At 40.7% G+C, this 20,360-nt stretch overlaps 2 protein-coding genes across 2 annotated transcripts; one reads left to right on the top strand and one right to left on the bottom strand.

Annotated features, from left to right (window-relative positions):
• The first annotated feature begins 13,947 nt into the window (after window positions 1–13,947).
• Window positions 13,948–19,856, top strand: LOC115622014 (mucin-5AC). The gene is made up of 4 exons (XM_030515868.1): window positions 13,948–14,157; window positions 16,823–17,078; window positions 17,637–17,921; window positions 18,034–19,856. Exons 1-4 carry the CDS (start codon window positions 13,948–13,950, stop codon window positions 19,854–19,856), a joined length of 2,574 nt encoding a protein of 857 aa, XP_030371728.1.
• LOC115621189 (kinesin heavy chain) lies at window positions 14,435–16,408 on the bottom strand. The gene is made up of 2 exons (XM_030514765.1): window positions 16,292–16,408; window positions 14,435–16,223 (listed from the first exon to the last, which is right to left on the bottom strand). The coding sequence occupies exons 1-2, from the start codon at window positions 16,292–16,294 to the stop codon at window positions 14,511–14,513; spliced, it is 1,716 nt and encodes a 571-aa protein (XP_030370625.1). The 5' UTR covers window positions 16,295–16,408; the 3' UTR covers window positions 14,435–14,510.
• Window positions 19,857–20,360: the final 504 nt, after the last annotated feature.

Genomic DNA, 20,360 nt, shown 5'->3' with positions numbered 1-20,360 from the left:
ATGAAGACGTTCCATTGTCCGCTCTCAGATGATCGACAGTTAAATGCAATTGCCGCAACACAGTCCATGTAATTAATAATTGATTGAAGCCCGGACAACAATGACATACCACTTCAGATTGAAAGGCAGGCAGCAGACAGCAGGCAGGCATTGCAGCTGCTGTCTAGCGCTCCAAATAGAGGGGGACCGAATGGGCACAAGAATTTTTCGAAACAAAATTATAAAAAGAAGAAACAAAAAATGGCACAAAGTACAGAGCAGAGTGCCAGGTGTGCCCATGCCATAAATCGCCTGCTTGCGCCTATATAAGTGCATTATATACATATATGTATGTGTGGCAGTTGCAGTTACATTGCAAAATTGTAAGTGCCTGCAATTGTAATCATTATTGACCATATGAGTGAACTCGCATTGCACATTGGTGCAAAAGTTATTGTTATTAAATAGATCTCTCTAACCTTTTCGTCAATACCTGCTACATTTTGGGAATACAACAACATCTATAAAGGTAAATCAAGGTGATCAAAAATTTGCTACAGCTCTCAAAATAATTTTCCGAAAATTTCCAAAAAGAGACTATTTCTTTCGTTTTGCAATGGCATTTGGTTTTTATTATATCCTGTACCCTAACGGTCAAAGGCAAACTAGAATGTTTAGATATATACTTATATACATAGAATTAGCTTATCAGATTATATGCATGGGTATAGAAAAGGTCTGTTCATCCCATTAGGACAAAAAAAGAAAGGAGGAGTAACAGTTTCAAATACTTCACGATAGATAGATGATAGATTTAATTTGTTCTAATTGTTCTCATTATTTCATTGTTTTGTTTTAAATGTTTCCTAAAAATAATCAAAAGGGAAATCATGCACATAGAAATGTTTTTTAATTTCCATCTTTTTCTGATATAAAATTTTTAAAATCAATTGAAATTTAATTTAAATTTTTCAGCTCTCTCCTGCAAATGTCGTGATTATTGATTTGGAAGATCAAAAGGTGCTACAAATGTATTTAGCTTTTGCATAATCAAGTGCAGATCAGCATAGCTGTTACAAAATAATATTTGCCTTTATATGATTGATATATGAAATACGCATCTGAAACATTTTGATATAATGTCTCACATTATTGTTTTAAAATTATTTGAATTGCCATAGCGATGACAAACTACATTAAAACTTACCTCCTTCCACTGTGCGACGCATTGGCCAGTTGTTGGCAGTTGTTCAGCAGTTTAGGTTTTTATTGGATCGCTGCGATCATTCCCACCGCAATGACGTTAAGTAAAATTAATAAAAATCAACTGGATGTTGTCGATGCTGCACCAAAAACGTCAATGCGTCTGCGCAATGCACATAATTTGTTTAATTAATTACGCCAACACATTTTCATTGCTGCGGCAACTGCAACAACGGCGTCTTCGTGCCTCATTGTGCAACAATTTTGTGATTTTCCACATTAACAAAAAATAAAACTGGCAGTAGTATAACAGCCCGCAGCAGGCTCTTAAAACCACATACATACATATTGAAAGCCAAACGGATTTGGCAGTTTTCGAAAGAAGCTGTTGCTGTTGTTGGTGATGCTGCAGTTACTGTTGCTGCTGCTGCTGCTGCTGCATTGGTGACTGTTGGTGCAGATTGGCTGTCAGCAACATTCTCAACATGCGCCAAGGCCACTAGCATTTTGTTGCCTTACGTTGTTTAGTACGTTGTTTTTTGTTGCCTTGCAATGTGCAACCGGCTAAGAATTGTAACTGGTATTGCGGGATTATTGACGCTAGTGGCAGACAAACGTGTAGTAAAACAGATAAACGGCTAAACAGCCAACCAACCCAAGCAGCCAACGCGCAACATTTGTGGCAACGTGCTGTTGCATGTTTGTTGGGTGATTGGCAAGCAAACGTTTTAAAATGCTGGGCAGTTCTTGGAATTTGCATAGCGTGGGTGAAGAATTTCAATTTAAATGCAAATGCTTAAATTATCTAGAAATATGACTGCAAACATCGTTGGAAAATAGTTAAGCAAAAAATGTTTCTTTATGTATTTTAAGATTAAAAGCCCTTTTTGTTGTCAAAGGAAGATTGTTTATTTCATTTTTTTATTTTTTTGGTAATTTAAATGATTTTTTTTTAAATATTAAAAGTATTATCACTTTATCACTTATGCAATTTAACTAAGAATTATGAACTTGAATTTAACCTTTACAGTAGAAAATAAATTCGAAGGACTTTCCAATGATAGCACAGTTTAATGGGTACGATAGGAAATATGCATTCAATGAATAAAGAACTCATTTTTTGCAAAGCTTGTTTTGTATAAATTTCAAAGTTCAATAGTATATTTAATGCAGCCTTTTCCCAAACAGTTCGTTTCTTCATGATTTTGACGACAACTTGTGACCCGTAATAACCTTCAGTTCATTTAACACCCGATTCTAGTGTGTATCAAAAACTTACTTGAGGTGCGATAATGCCAAATCACACCAGGAGTACTGGCAAAATGTCAGTATTGGTGTACCGCCGCCGCTTTATTTCCCACACCCAATAGTTATATTTCTTCTACCTTTTAAGATATGTACATGTAAAAGAATCAATAAATAAGAATAATCAAGAAAGTTCAAAGGACATTTCTTGAGACAAATTAATGGACTCAGCTTGCAGCTTTAAATAAGAAATAACAGATATATGCAATACATTGATTTAATTCGTTAAATATTTTGTTTGCAGCGTCGTTTTTTCTTTATCCTAATACTTGTATAATGATACCTGTTTTACATAATTCGCCAATTGAATGTGATTTCATTAGAATACAAGTATTTGTAAAAGTGTAAAGTTGCTATATTATGAACAAATTATTAAAGTTACGCTTAATTGCTTCATTTGTATTATATGAGTATGGTTAAGCAGAGTATTTGTGAATCTCTTGGGCCAGCAATTAAACAATTTCTTGGGCTTAGCTAATGGATAGGGCAGCTCAATAGCATTATAAAAAACAATAGATGCTCAGTCAACAATATTAATCACATGGCCCAGCATCTGTGGCATTCGACGAGCCATGGGAAAAAGGCTAGAGTAGTGTTTGGAAAAGCACAAAAGTTGTTGTGAACACGGCGACAACGAGAATAACAGAAAACAACAACAATAATAACTTGAGCATGCCCAAGGACGCTTATAAAACAAATAAAGCGAAATGTATTAAAAAATATTACTTGCCGCATTTTGACATAAATGCCAATTTAAATGCTGCACAACGCATAAATCAACGACACTCGCTGGTTGCTGTTTGCTGTTGTTTTAATTCTTGTTGTAGCTATGACTATGTCGTCTTCGTGTTTATAGCAAGCACTTCCAAGCAACAACAACAAGTGGCGCTCCTCTAAAAAAAAAAAATAGAAGATAAAAAATCGCTAGCTTAACGTTGAAAAAACTGCAATTGGCTAGAGGCAGGCTATGGAAGAAGAAGCCGCCATATCACAGCGAATGGCGAGAGGAAAGGCAAACAACCAGCTGGTTGACAAAAGCTGCCAACACCAGCAACAGCGACAACGGCCTCAACTAAAGGTGGCTCAAAGTGCTGGCTAATTGAATTAGCATAAAATGTAACTTATAAATGCGCATAATCTGCACCAGCATCCTGGTCAGCATAAAAAGCGTGGCATTTGGCATTTTAGGAGCGCGGTCAAAGACGTTGTTGTTGCGGCGGCAGTTGCAGATTGTAGGAAATAGCAGGCGTTGCGCCAAAGTAGAATTTTCCAGCGAGTTGGCGAACAATGCGCAGCTAAAGCTCATTAACATGATTACAATGAAGCCTAAGTAAGCATCATAAAAATTCACACATATCACCACACACACATTTATGTTGATATAGTAGGTGTATATACAAATATTACTGTGTGTGCAAATAATTACGAAAAAATGCAATTAGTCACAAGCTACAACAAAAAATAAAACACACTGTGGAAGAATTAGCACACCTCCCGAAAAGAAAAAAGCCTCATTTGATAGTCATTAGTGCGGCTTAAAGAATTTTGTTGGAAAAGTATTGTTCAACTGTCTAATTGCAGTATTACTTCAAATTTATATTGAGAAATTCTTTGGTTTTTCTTGTGCAGCTTATTCTTAAGCTTGAGTATAAATATGAATATCATAGCAATTATTGAAAAGTAAAACTGTATTTATGGATAAAACCGAAACACAGATTTCGCTTTAATAAAGCTATTTACCTTTCGTTAGGTATTACAAAAGACCCCTTACCCATGCGATTGGAATGTTGGGATATGGATATAAGCACAAATTTATAGATCTGCAACCAGAAACTTGATACTTAAACCTATACTAAACAGTGTAAATAATATATTAAGTTTCAAAGTGTACCAAGTACCCTACGAGTATTAGTGAATTGTTTTAAATTTTAAATATTCCATTTAATATAAAAGATTATTATAACTATCTCGAAATTCTGATATATGCCACCACATTCCTATATTTTTTGGCAGGTTCGTAACTTAATTTAATATCTAAATTCATTTGTTATGTAACATTTTGTCTTGAAATTTTTATAACGTATAATTTTTTGAAATCAAATTTCCTCTTTAGACCTTAGCTAACGATCAAAAATAATTAAGCATTTAAGTCATTTTACTATGAAAGTCATATTTTTAGTGCTTGGAAGTTAATTTTTTGTTGTTGAGATAAGTAGATATACATTTGAAATAAACTAATATTAAGAAATTATGTAGATAAAAGGATTGTAGCGCTTTGTTACTTCTGCTATAATCTTTTGCAATTGCCAGTACTTTTAAAACATTTTAAAATATGTGCCTACTTGGGTTGCCAGCATCAGCTGTATATATCACATTTACTATGAAAATGTATTATTTTGATTAAATTGTGATCAGATTATGGATTCGCATTCTACAATCTTAGCTGCCCTTATGCCTATTTCTTTCAGCAAATTGTTATTCAACTAGCCCCCATTAAAGTTAATAATATGCTCAAAAGTGAAAGTGTTTAATTTCATTAGTTTAATGCTTGCTTTGTTTATTAAAATTATTTGTCCTGTATTACTGTTCCACTGTGCAGCATCAGCAATAACAACAACAACAATTACTTAGCGCGCCGAATTCTTGCCGAAACTAGCAACTAGCGACTAAAAGCCGCCTGTTTGTGGCTGCGGCTGCTGGCGCTGTCGCTTCTGCTGATGCAGCTGCCATTCCCATAATTTGCAAATATTTTTATTTATTTTTGCCTCAATATAAGTGTGTAAGTGTGTATGCAGACATTCATATACAATATACATATAGTGAGTGCATACATATCTATAAAGCATGGCAAATTCTGCGCGTCTATAACATTTTCTCACGTTTCGTCGTCTTTCGGGCCAAATGATTTCGGCACAAGTTGTGCGGCGTTTTCTGTTCGCTTCGGTTTCGACTTTGGCTTGGCGTGGCGCACTGATGGGCGGGCGGAGGACGAGCGACAGGGAAAGCGCGACACTTGCGGGGGATAATGTGCATTTTATGCAAATTTTAACTCAACTTTTTGCTGCACTAGTCTGTGCATGTGCAAGTGTGTTTGTTTCTTAAGATTAGTTAGTTTATGAGTGCAAATTAAAACGCATCTACAAAAATATGCGGAGTACTCGTATATGAGCAAGTTCGTTGCCCAAGTCTTTCGTTTCGATGCGTGCTCTCCACTTGCAAGAAACTGCAAATTGCTGCCACCATAAAATACATTTAAGTCAGCATATTTCAAATGTGCCGCATCATGCCAATGCGTTTTACGTTTTACGAAAAGCTAAATTAGCTGCGTGGCATATGTGTGCCGTATATGTCCATACATACTACTCGTGAGTGTGTCTGTGTAATCAGGCATATAGTGGCTAGCTGCCAATTGCTGTTGGTCATGTAGGCCCGCTCATTTCGCGAGCGCATCATAAACTGTGAATTGCAGACAGCGAACAGCTGCGCTCTGCCACGTGCAGGCGACCAAGTCACAGAAATAACTCCAACCTACAGTCCAACTTCTAGAAAACAAATACAAATATGTAGACGCATAAGATCGATGAGAAGTTTATTCATAATAAAATTACCAATAGCGAAATAATTTTCCATTCTACAAAAATATTCTCAAGGCGCCCAAAATCTACGTGAACTAAATGGGAAATGTTTCAAGCAGGAAGCTAGCTGTGTAGGCTTGGCCTCTTAAAAGGTAAATTTTCCCCATAAATTGATATTTTCAATTAATTGGTGACTCCATTACTTAGTAGTACACTGTGAAAAATGTAACACGGGTATATGTTTTGCAGGTTTTTCGAAACGAATTGATATGCAAGTTGTTGATAAAGCGATCGTAACACCAATACAAGAATATCAAGTTAAAAGCAATTGAGTTTGCTAGAAACTCATTCTGAAAAAAGGATAAAGATTAGGAATATTTAAAGTAAAAATATATTAGTTATAGTTGAGTATTTTGGTGACCTTCCTCATAGTTATTTTTATTGTTTGGCCCTCGAGCCGGCCAAACAATAAAAATATATATTAGTTATATTTTTGAAAACTATGGGAGGCAAAGTGAGTTGCAGCTCAGTAAGCATATTGGCATTTGAAATAAGACTTTGAATAAGACGGCCATTCTACTCCTAACTTTTATTTACGGAATCTCTAACAAACAAATGGTTTCAAACTATACAATAAAATAAATGTTTGAACAACAGTATTGAACAACAATTTTTGAGTAAAACGCGCATAATTGAGTAAATGTGGTGATCCACCTTAAATAAGTATATAGATGTTAAGAGATAGCTCTTGTTTGCTATAATTTGTTAATGATCTAATAAAAATACTGTTATTTAATTTTGTTTTTCATATTAGTACAAACAAAATGTTTAAAAGTGCTTTTTATAATGTAAATACATCGACGCCTCTGACATTGGAAATTCTGGGCTAAATAAATCAATTTATAAATATATCATATATAGTAAATAACTTACTATTTTCTTTGGTGTATTAACTAAACAAAGTTGTCAAATTATCATGAATGGCACTTTCTGGTCCACCTTTTTAAACTAATTCATGATGTTGACTTGCCAATATGTGCGGCTAATCGAAATGTTACAATGTTTTTAAATTAAAGAAAAACTAGCTTCGCAGATGTGTGTAATGTTTGTGTATATGTACATATTATTAAAAAAGGTCGTCATACATGCGCATAACTGTATGCATGTGTGTGTTTATGTTTTGCAAGGCCTACATGCGAAATGATATATAATTTCTTATTATGAGCCGCAGAATGGGCTGCCGTTGCGGCTGCTGCTGCAAAAAGCTTTCCACAAAAACAAGACAAAGCCGCTTTTTATCAACGGGAAATCTGGCTCTTACACTGAGGCTGGCAGCCAAAGACGCTGCTCATTGCTTGCTGCACAATTACTCAACCTAAGTGTAACCCTTCTCGACTCCTCTCGACTCTTTAACTATTCAACTGTTCAACTATTCAACTGTTCAACTCGTTAGGCGGCCTGCGGTAACTTTTTGGCATTTTTGGCGCGTCTGTTTGGCCGTTTGTCGCATCGCGCCACAAATGCCAGCAGCCTGCCACAGTTGCTGCCATAGATGCTGCCACAGACGCTGTTGTGGCGCATCTTCTTCGGCTTAGTTGAATTTTACTTTTGGGACTCTTCGTAGCAGCGACGCTGGTGAATGTGAATGTGCATGCATTTTTCATTGGCTCCCACACGATGTGCAATGCTAGCTTTTGGCACTTTTACTACTGATTATATAATGTAAGAAAAATTAAATAATTTACGTGATTTTGTGGCAACAAACGAATTCTTACCAACGGCTGGTCTCTTCGAGAGCCCCACTCCCGCCTCCCAGCTGCTTCGTACAATTGTTCGTACAAGAAAATCGTGCCTCTCCATGTCTATGTCTATGTCTGTGTCTGGAATACATTTATCAATGTCAGGCAATGAGCGGCATTTATATTGATGAGGTTTTAATTGAAAGACATTGGTAATTAGAATTGTATGTTGTGCAGAGTAATGTTGTTCGAAAATATTTCAATATACTGTGCAGTCAGTTTGTGTATTAAGTCTTTTGTTTAGACGGGACAGAAGTCTGGCTGGCAACTTCCTTATTATTGGCCTTTCCCACGCAGCTAGGGCTGCGCCAACGTTTTGGCATCGCGTGAGTCATAGATGATGGCCCAGTCGGGCAAAACGGCATTTATTCATTTTCATTGCAAGCACTTTCTTCTTGTTTAATATCGTATGCCTATGGATGCAGACGAGACTAACTGGCTATAAATTGAACATTTATTGTGTTTTCTTGTACAACAACAGCTCAGCCGACATTACACAATCGTTCGCAGCTGACTCCATAACCCGAGAAATTAGAAAAATGGCGGCGGCAGGCGATGTCAGCGCCATATGCCAAGCCACTTCCCACATTACGAGCGAATACGCCAACCCCAGCAGCAGCAGCAACCACAGCGGCAACAGCGGCAACAACGATACCTAAGCTTCTCAGGTTGAAAGTCACAGGCTCGTCTTCAGTTCGCTTTATGACTGCAAAATGTGCTTGCCTTTGCCTTTGTCGTTCGTCGCTAGTCGCTCGACGCTCGTCGTTTGTGTTTAGTTGACATTTTTTGCCAGCTCGTTGACTTTTGCATGACTTTGGCTGCTTGAGACTGCCTTGCCATGCATTTTCCGGCAGGCAACCTCAACTTTGAAATGCCAAGCAAAAGGCACACAGCTGGTAACCATTTAGGACCAAGCTGTGAACTTTGCAATGAGCCCACGAGCAACGACCAACGAGCAACAAGCAACGCTTTGATTTTGATGGACAACTAAAGTGTTGATTTTGAGGCATTGCCATCGCTTAGCTGCCACAATCAGCAGGTAAATCGAATGGCAAACAATACGTATTCAAAAACGCCCAAGATCTGAGGCTGCCGCACACTCTCAGCGGTACAGGCGTGCAAATTCCCACACTGCACACAACAGTGCAGGCCAGGCCAGGCCAGGCAGCTAGGCTAGCTTGCCAGCCATACAGCAAATGCCGCACATTCCCAAACCCAGCCACAGAAGCGGCAGCCACACGGCATACTCACCCATATATACGAACCGGTATGGTAGCATCGTTGGCGTTGGCATCGCCATCGACGACCGCGCGCGACTTTTGGCCCGCAGAGGCACCGCCAACTACAACTACAATAGCAACAACAACGACAACGACAGCAAATGACACCGTGCCGTGGTATGACATAATACCACAACGCCAACTGCCAACTGCCGACTAGCAACTGGCAACAACCAACGGAAGATGCAACCAGCAACCAGCAACGCTTCAACATATTCGTAATTGTAATTGCAAGCGAGTTGCGGTGGGAGTGCGGTCGAATGCCCATAATCAGAGGCGGGTGCTAGCCTGCGGCCAACAGACATGCACAGAAAAAAACAATAACACAGTTCAAGATCCTATTGAGGTTCCAAATTATTCACAACTTTTCAAAACGACCGAAAAATAAATGTGGGTTCTTTCCATAACAATCGCTGATTCCCTATCTGCATAGAAAAAAAAAAAAAACATTGGTTGTTATCATAACTTAACCAATGCTCTTGAGGGTAATAATAAAAACTAAAGCTATGAAGTCCGGCCCTTATACCTTCTTAGATCCATGCATTATACTATATCGAAAAAATCATATAGCGCAAAATTATTTGCAATCGAAAAAACAAGTCGGAGTTCAGGGTGTCAGGAAGTAAGAGATTTCAATATATACTCTCCTTTTATTTTAGTCTAAAAATGTGCAAAGTAATTAGAAGATAAAAAATAATAAAAAAAACTATTTCATTCATTTTTAAAATAAATATTTATTTCATAATTAAGTATAAGAAAACATCTATAATACTACAAGTATAGAAATGTTCGATGCACTGGAAATTTGAAGAAGAATTATGCTTTTCTTCTATTGCACTTTTTTCTGTGTGAGTGCACATACTCGTATGTGTGAGTGACGTAAGTGATGATAGATGCTGCCGCCTGTCAGACAGTTCAACAATGCTTGCCACCAATAACCACAGCAAGTGTCACACGCGGCGTATGCGTAATGTGCGTTAAGCATACGACCTGTAGACGATACCAGCGAGCTTCTTTGCTGCCTTGAATCTGCGGGTAATTGCAAGCGACAATAACAGCACCAGTCGCTGCCACAGTCGCTGCCTCAGCTGGCGCGCTGCCGCAGTTGCCACTGCTGCTGCTGCTGATGGGCCCAAGTGGTTTTTCCTTTCGCTTTCAGAAATCATTTCGCTTCGACAACGTAAACGATAAAGTCGCAAAACGCGCATCGCAGAGTTCGCCTCGCTTGCTCGTCTCTCGTGCGGTTCGTACCAAAAGTTTCCTCCTACAACTCGAGCTCAGCCCAACTCTGAGTGGTGCCTGTGTGTTTGTGTCTGTATGTTTGTGTGTGTGTGTGTGTGTGTGCAGTGCGGTGTGGTGCTGTGCCAAGTCAAGTGAAGAAGACGGACAATGTAAACTTTGTGCTGTGCATCTTTGATGTCTCTCAACGTTTCGCTGCACATTCTAAATGGTTTTCCGTAGTTTTCGCACCTTGCGAAACAAATTCATACGCATTTACATACATACTCGCATACCTGACACGATAAAAGTGTTGTATTCGGTTCTGTTGTTTTCGGCTTGTTTGCTCATTTTCCACATGGGGGCCACCACTTCGGACTTGGCCCATTCAATTTCACAGCATGACAAACATTTTTCGTAGATAATGAAAAATGATTCGCTCGCTGAATTCGAGTTAAATTTAATGAAAACATATTCGTATTGTGTTAAATACTTATGCGCACACTTTTCGGTGTTATTATTGTGTCTGTTTCAGTGCATTCCATATGAAATCAACATATCTACTACAAGTACCAACATAGCAGTTTAAGCCCTTTGGATTACAATTGGATATACACGAATTTATTATATTTGGATTACAGATCATTAGCAGCACCATGTCGTGCATTAATTATAAAATATGCGCTTTTATTTTGGGTAAGTTTTTCAAGCAGAAGACAGGAGTTACTAACAATATTGTACAATTCAAGCTAATGAATGAGTTTCATAAATCAGGCTATTTTCATTATCTTTGAAGACTATGTTAAATGCTTTAAATATATCATTATATGTTGGTTATTATGGTGGATTCCATGATATAGTTAATATGTTTTTCACAGGCGATAGACACATGAATAGACAAATAGTGCTTTTATTTGAAACATAAGACGAAAAGAACAAAAGACGAAATAGAACGTCTTCATTTTATTTATTATCCATATTAGAGACTTTTTAGCATTAATATAAGAATATTAAAACAACAATTCTGAATAAGGTATTCAAAAAAAAAGTCTTCTGATATATGATAAATAAAACTGAATAAATGATTCGATTATTCAAATTTCAGTTAAAATAGCATACAGTTTTTAATAATAATATAATATATATAAATATCCATCGAACAAGATATAAAACGACTGTTTTATGCCGTTGGTTAAATAATAGAAATAAACTATTTTACATGTATTTAAGATGAAAATCTAGAACACAAAATCATTGACTAATCTAACAGTCGAATACTAATTTAAAATATATAGTAAAAGAGGAATATGTAACAACATTTATTTAAACATGCGCTTTCCAAATACTTCGGCAGTGTTCATATTTTGGCTCCTTCTGATTCCATTTTCAATTAAAATCAATAATACATTTTTATTTAAAAATTGAATTCCCTAATTTCGGAACCTAATAAAGGCAGATTGCATAATCACAAATATCTCTGGCAAAGATTGAAAAACGATAGCAATTTCAAAATGTCTCGAATGAACACAGAGAAAGGGAACACCATAAAATGTTGCTTATTTAATTGTACAAACACATATGTATGCAAAATACCTTCTGTAATTAAAATGTGAGAACTGGGTGGTTTTGGAGTAACACCTACGCTCACCTTTTGCATTTCTGTTATTTAACTTACGGCATTATGACCACCACAATGTAGGCATCGTTAGTAAAAGCCAACTCATTCCCTATTCATTCACTTCTGTATTTGAATCATCACTTTCCTTGCCACTGAAGCCTTCACCTGCCCTTCGGGCAACTTTATTTGATATTAATAAAAAAAAAGCGTGTAACAAAACGTCATTTCATTTCAAGCAAATGTGTTTGGCCATTACTATTTGTTGCTTTTTTAACAACTCATCAAATCGTTCGAAATTTGAAATTTTGCATTGGCCCAAGGGCCTTGCCAGCATAAAGCTCATAAGCCAATAAATATGTGAGAGAAATAACACCAATATCTATGCATACACATCCATAAGTACTATATAAGCGATGTTACATGCAAAATGTTGAGCTTATATCAACCTTCAGTAGCAATTAGTTACGAATCCAGCGATGAGCCTGTGGCAAAATTAAAATAAAGCTTAATATCAGGCTGAGAAATTGTTTAAACGGCAGCGGACAATTAGCTGAAAGGCAGCCAGTGGCGCATATGCATAACAACTATATTATAAAATACGCAGCTCGTTAGATGGGCTTACCTGCCTGGGCTACACTTGACTAATTGTTCGGCAATGCTGCCGATTACAAATGCTTGGTTACTGAACAAACAAAGCCGTGAGCGACCTGCTTGGGTTACCGAAAATAAAACAATACCGCTTATGCTATAAAAGTCGAAAATCAGGCAACAAAGACAAAGACAAAGGCGTCCCAACTTGCTCAGTCATAGTTCACTTCCCCCTGACCAGCGATTGGGAAAAAAGATGAAATTGAAATTCATTTGAATTAAATGCGAATTTCTTGCACGTCTTTCTTTTCGTTTGTTGTCTGATCACTAATGTCTGCCTGCCTGTCTGGCGTTTTGTTTGCTTTGTTTTTATTTTTCCCTTTATCGGCGGGGCAGCGCATGATGAATGACTTGGACGACTACGACTATACTCCGACGTCAATTGCATAATACGACGACTGCAATTTGTGTCTGAGTATGCGGCCCCCATTGCTATACTCGTAGTTGTTACTATTTGTTCTGCAACGGCATTAATTGCGGGGCATCTTCCGCTTGGGTTTTGTAAGAACAAGCCGCACTCGACTAGCCATGGTAATTAGCAGTTCAAGCCATTAATGGTAGCAGTAGCGATATGTGTATGTGTTTCTTTTCTTTTTTGTGCCGAAAAAGGCAACAAAATCCATGGCTTTGATTGACTTGGCATTTTAATTGGCTGACCCCAGTGCCAGAGATACATTTGTAGTTGGCTAATTTGGCATTTGTATTGAGATAACTGACACTTATGAGCCACATGCATGCTTATTGGTTGGCTCATATTTCACCCGCGGGGCTTTTTGTCTTTCTGAATGACTGAATGACTGAATGACTGAATGACTGACTGACTGGCTGACTGATCGATCTGTGGGAACTTCGTGCTTTGTTTCCTTGAAATCATGTTCATATTGTTAATGATGCTCACTCGAAAATGGGTTTTTAATAAATAAAAGATGTATAGCTATGTACATGCAAGTAAAAATGTAATCAATACATCGCTCAGTAGAACTGCTTGGCGGTACTTAAGGCCCGCACTTGACGCCAAATGGTCAGCCTTCAGGTGTCCACCACAAGAGGCAGCAAGTGTACATAAATCATGCCCGTGTTTTTTTTTTGCTATTCATCGTTCATACTTACATACGCATTAGTCGTAGTACTCGGTGTTGTGCGACGCTTGTAAGCGAAAGTGAAATATGTGATGCTGTCCGGCTATAGATATGTGAGCAGCATCGTGAAGGTCAACTGGACAGCATCCACTTGAGTCTGAATTCGTAGTTGTAAGAAATAAATAAAAAATACTAACTGACTAACATAATTTTTGTGCTTTTCTGCTTTAATTTGCAGCAACGATGACGGCGACACTGTGGGGCAGCATTCTAGGTCAGGCACAGCGTCTTGACGACGAGGAGGTATCCAACAAGCCTTGGCCCACGTACAGTCTACAGAATATGCCCAAGACGCAGTTCACTTGCCACGACAAAATACTCGGCGGCTATTATGCAGATCCAGAGACCCAATGCCAGATGTTCCATGTGTGCGTGAAGCTGCCGGGATTGGGGGTAAGTGTGCGACAGTTGAAGTGGCCGAAGGCAGATCGCAAGCAAGCTAAACGAAAGACTTGGGCAACGAACTTGCAGACGCAAAACCATTTAAGCATCTTGCCAGCCAACTAGCTAACCAGCCAACTACCCAGCCCGCTAAATGGCAAAGTTGCCAACGACTATGCATGTATGTGTGTGTGCTTCGTGACTGGCTTGTTGGCAGGCTACAGAAAGAAGAAGAAGAAGCGATCACGGCATACGTAGCTAGCTGACCTTTAAGCGTGAAGTGCCTGTGTCGTGTGTATGTATGGACTTCTTTTATTACATGTTTTTTTTTCATCTCCGCTTGCCACAATTCACAATTTGAATTTCTACGAGGGCTGCACATCATCACCACACGCTTGGGCATTCTCCTTAGTGTATTGGCGCTGCTGCTGTTTGGCCGTCTCCACTAGCTGCAGATGTTGTTGGTGGAGAGCCTGGAGCTGGCGCTCCTTCTGCTCCGCCTGCTGCTTCAGCTTGGTCAGTTGAGTTTGGTGAGAATTGTGCAGCTCCTTGCAGATAGTGTCGAACATTTCGGAAAGCTGTTCCTCTCGCTGCTCCTCTTGAGCCTGCATGGCAAGAGCCTGTTGACGCCAGAGTTTGCTGAACATGTCCGAATATTCATTAAGTTTGATGCGAAAGTCGCATTTCTGCTGACGCAGCTCATCGTTGGCCTTTTCGAGAAGCTGTGTGAGCCGTTGAAGCATTTCATTCTTGCGTTCGAGCTGCTGGGTACTTTGATCGTGGTGTTGCGACAGCTGATCCATAATCTGCTGAAGGTCCATGAGTTCGTCAATGGTGAGCTCGGCCTCTACCTTAATTTGATGCATTTCGTCCTGCAGGCTGTGCTGCTCCCTAAACAGCTGACTGTGCACCTCACAGCGCTTCCCAATGCGCTGACACAGCTCATAGTTGCGCTCCAGCTCAACCTGCTTCTCGTCCAGCTTGCCATAGAGCTTGTCGATCTCCAGCGCTAGTCGCGATCGATTCAAGTCGCTACCGCTATCTCTACCACCTTCGCTGGCGTTCAGCTCTGTATTGCTACTGCTACGGTCCTCTATACCTTCGAAGAGATCATCCAGCTGCATTTTATCCCCGCTGTTGCCCCAGAACTCCAGGTTGAGCACCTTTTCTTTGAGCCGTCGATACTTGTAGCGTTCACGGCGGTAGAGTGAACGCCAAACTTCAGCGGGAAGATTGGCCTCTTTTGTGGGCACTACTGGTGGAGTTTTGGCGCCCATCGCTGACACCTCCTGTGGTTCCATCGATGCTGTATAGTTGATGATCACCGTGGTCTCGCCGCTTCCCAATATTTCCTTGAGCAGGCGCGTCAGCCGTATGTTATGGTAACGCATGTGTGTCTTGTTGTTGTTGGCCAGCGCCTTAATTATTTTGAGCAAGGCGCTCATCGAGGTATCGGCTGTGGGGTGCTCGCTGCCCCGCACAAAGTGCAGTAGATTAAGCTTGCCGTGCAGCTTCTTGGACTGCTCTAGATTGGTTTGTTTCACGTGAATGCTGAAGAGCGAGTGACCCGAGAGTGGTGCTGCTTTGTTGTTGGTTTTGCTTGCATCATTTTCCTGCTCCTCCGAATGCCCACCCTCCGAAATTCGCTTCATGGTCTTCTCCATGTAGGCATACACATCCCTAGGCGTGGACACGAAGTGTTCTTTTTGCGCTCTTAACAGCCTCATGTACTCATCGACTTCTGCACTAGTCTCGTGCGACTCTAGCGTGCTCTGCTGCATATTTATCTCGATATGTCTGATAGATATGTTTATTTCCATGGTCAGTTCCATGGTATACACATGAGTAAATATGTCGTTGATGATACGTGTCACTGCATTGCCCTTCTTTGGATCGGTCATAAGAGCTGCGTCGCCACTTACGTCCAGGTCTGGGCATGTGCGCCAGTCACCGTAGTTCAGTATGCAGCCTTTGTTTCCCCCCAAAACATTTTCGACAACGCTGGCAACGGCCTCCTCGAAGACGTTCTTCTGCACATCGTCAGGGGCTTCGATTTCGCGAAAGAGATAAACTTTGGCCTAAACGAAGCGAATACAGCAACAAGGAAAACAACGTTCAATTGTATGACCATTGGAAGCGCACTTACCATTTTTTTTTAGGAAAATAAACGAAACTCCAAACAAGAACAAGTCTGTCCGTGTGTGTGTATGTGTGTGTGTTTTTTGCTGTGTTATGTTTGTTTTAAGCTGTGTAAGTTTGTGTGTAGAATTGAATTGAAATCGAAGCAAAAGTGACAGCCATGGAGCTGTTGGAATTGTCAATTAGCCTACTGCGGACAAAATGAAGTCAGCAGCCGCAGCAAACGAGCAAAGCCAAAGATTTTGAAAATAGAACGTTCACTTCAATTAACGCTGCTGCTGGGGATTCTGACTCAGAATCGCGACTTCTGTTGCATCGCTGACTATCAGAAAATGCCAGCCGTACTGCCAATTGTGCTGCACAAAATGGCAAAGTTCGTCGAGGCCTTCTTCTTAAGTTTCTTTGCCTCTGTATTTGTCTTTGCCGCTTGCTGTGCCTGTCGCTTGGCCAACTGCCATGGCTTGCAAATACCAAATATCAAATATCGTCTAATTAAATCAAATTATAACATGGGATTTTATATTGTCTGGTTATGCAGCTCATACATCGAAAGGTTAATTCGTTTGCCCTACAGGTGCAGGACTACCGCTTCCTCTGTCCGAACAGCACGGCCTTCGACCAGGAGCTGCAAATCTGCGCCAACTGGGCGGATGTGGACTGCGACAAGGCGGAACTGTACTATGACAACAAACACTTCAACGATCTATATCGAAGTAATGCAGCCGAAGAGAGCAAGGGATCAGCAAATGCGGCCGAAGAGGAGGGCACATTCCATTTGCAGCGCGCAGAAAGTGGTTAGTCAGGGAGGGTTATGGAGCAATACCTTTTTGCCTTTAAAGCTAATGCATATTTATTTAAAATATCTTAATATATAAACACCTATGTTGTAGAAGGAAGAAACCTTTGAAAGAAAAGTAGTTACCAGTTAGTACCAAACTTTTCTTCTGGGGGTCACCAAATTACACGGAATTTCCTTTTGGTTTCTAGCAATAGTTGCTATTACTAAAATTCTTAGCTAATACAGTGTCAACTATCTGATTGCTATAGAAATCTTTCAGCAGAGCATTTAGAAAAATAATAAATAGATGAGACAGTTCCATTATAAAAGAAAACCAATATAAATCCCTTTGAAGTGAAATCAGTTTCTCTAGTCGGATTGAAATGAATTGCAGAAACTATTACCAGCCAGAATTCAGTATGGAAGATCATTTTTGTGGTTAGGGTAATTACATATTTTATTTATACGATTCTTTTAAGTCATTGTGGAATGAATAATATGAGCTTGCGGGTTTCAGGTGTAAACATAACAAATAGCCACGAACATGAGCCAAAGTAAATATACATAATTACAGGCGATGTGAGACGATCCAAGGACAACCGCATCGATCAAAAGTCACGCCCCGCGCAGTCGGCAGCAACAAATTATGGCAGACATAATTATGCGCATCATTCCAACTCCAACTCCAACTCGAATTCAAATTCAAATGCAGACAATTACAACACGCAAGCGTCGAAGAAACCTATTTCAAGCTATTACACGCCAACAACAACGACGAGCACGACAACGACAACCGAGCGCAGCTACAGCAACCACTATAGTAACAACAACAACAATAACTACAACGATGACTCGAAGCGTAAGCCAAAAACACGAACAACAACCATACTAATAATAACAAACAATAGTCGCTTTAAATTTATCGCACAAATTAATCACGCGTCTGTCTCTTGTCTTATTTGTCAAAACAGAAGACTTCGATGATATCTTCAAAGGTTCCCACAGTTCGCACTTCTTTTCGAACCGTCATGGCGGTCGCGAATTCGATGATGAGCAACAACAGCCTGCGCGCTCCAAGCCCAACGACGTGGCCGATTTCAATCGCAAGACCACGGAGGCGGTTAAAACACGTATAACACCCACGCGTGGCCAACGTCTGACTTCCAGCGCAACGAGTGTTGCTACCAGTACCGCTTCACCTGTGACCAGGCCAACGAGCAAGAAGATAACACTGCACGCCTCCTTCAACGCAGACTTCTTGGATTATTCGACCAACTACAAATCGACAACGCCGGCAACTAGCAGCAGCCACGCCCCCACAGTCGCAACTACGACACGCCCGGGCAGCAGCATCACCAGTCGCTTCAGTTTTGGTCTCAATGACTATCAGACGCAAGAGAAGATACAGCCCACCACTTTCAATCCCAACTATGCGGCCTACCGCTCTAAGACCACGGCAACTTCCAAGTATACGGAACTGCCACGTGACTCTACAAAGGTGACGGGCAAGAATGCACAGGACTTCGATAAAGAGAGCAAACGTAATAAGCCCACCGTCGCGGCACGCAAGAAGAAGCTGGGACCCCAGGAATCCAATTACATCAACCACAATGAGTTCAATGAGCTGCCGAAGGCCAAGTTGCAGCAACCTCAACCGTTTCAGGCAACGCAAAACAGCATCAGAAAGCCGGCTCCCCTTGAGCCGCATTACCAACGCCCGCGTACCCAGCAAGTGAGTCGTGTGGGTGCACAGGAACCGGCGCCCTTCAGTGCGCCCAAGCAGCGATCTGGGGCCACGACTGGAACCACAGGGGCGACTGCTCCTGCGGCCAAACCACGTAGTTACACCAGTCGGGGCAGCATCACCTATAAAGCGACAACTGAACGCTATGCCGATGATGAGTACTATTATCCTACCACTACGGCTAACAGTGCCAAGAAGCTGTCAACCTTTGCGCCCCGAGATGCTTTCACGCCCACAACTTTCAAGCCCACCACCTACAAGAAGCCTTACGAACAGAGCTACTATCAGTCGCAGCAAACACCCAGAACAACACATTACCCGAGCACGGCGAAGAAGACACAAAGCACCGCTTCGCTACCAACTACTGCCAATCCCTATTACAATGCCGACGAGGACGACGGTCAATATCATCCTGAGCTGTACGAGAACGACTTCCCACGCAATCGCTTTAAGTTTTTGCGCAACAGATCGACGACCAGCACATCCACAACAAGCACCACCAACGCGCCATCTTCGAGTAGACAACCACATGGGTTCAACCACAACTTTCAGCAAGCGCACAGTCACCTGAAGACTCAACAGCAATCTGCCTATCAGAAGGAGCGCGAGCAGGCCGATCTTAGCGATGAAGATGAGCTCTTCAAGACGGCCCAGTCGCTGAATTTTGGAGCGGCTAGCATCAACAAACTGCGCGCCGACATCTACAAGGCCGAGAAGACCTCACAGCAGTACAACTCCCAGTACAGTCCCAACGCAGGGTTTGTGCCATCTAGTCCTAGCGGCACCACCACCACCACTAAAGCCCAGACAACGAGCAGACCCTACAGCAGCAGCACCTACGTTACCAGCAGCACCACGACTACAACGACAACAACTACCACAAGACGCCCTTTGACCACCACCACGACTACAACAACCACTGCGGCGCCCAAGCCCTCAAAGTCGGCCAAGAGCAAAAAGGAGCAGCATGAGAAAAAGTCGAAGCCCAAGAAACCCGCGCATGCGGATGAGGACACCAGCTACGACTACGCGTACTACGACACGGACTAAGTCCTGAAACTCTGTGAAATAGCGCAAGAACTGAGCAGTCCTTAGCAGCACCACAGCACTCTTACTAACTACGAATCCGTTTTTATTTACCTTCAATCCCCATACACTCATAGCATAAACGAACTACCCTATTTATCCCCAATGTTATGTTCCACAGATCGCTTCGTCGTCCAATACTCTATCAGCAACTAGGTGCCACAGTATTTTAAACATAAACATTTAAACAGCATAAATATATAACTGCCTTCCTTATCACGATCACACATCAGAGCCGCCTTACAATTCTCCACATTTCGCACAAGCAATTCCATAAACACTCGCGAACATTCATGCAATCAGATGCGTTCTAATGAATTTCCATGCGTGTATCTAGTTATTTAAATAAAAGCAAACATATTTTTAGTCGTTAGACAATTGTTAAATCGAAGCAAGACAAAAAATAAAACTATTTGAAGACGCAGCCGACGAAATTCAAAGTAAATGCATTCAAAAATGTTTGTAATG

This window comes from Scaptodrosophila lebanonensis, unplaced genomic scaffold, assembly GCF_003285725.1.
Source record: "Scaptodrosophila lebanonensis strain 11010-0011.00,11010-0021.00 unplaced genomic scaffold, SlebRS2 tig00000024-arrow-pilon, whole genome shotgun sequence".
NCBI lineage: Eukaryota > Metazoa > Arthropoda > Insecta > Diptera > Drosophilidae > Scaptodrosophila > Scaptodrosophila lebanonensis.
Note: the sequence above shows the minus strand (reverse complement) of the source record. Positions and strands in the feature narration are given on the sequence as shown.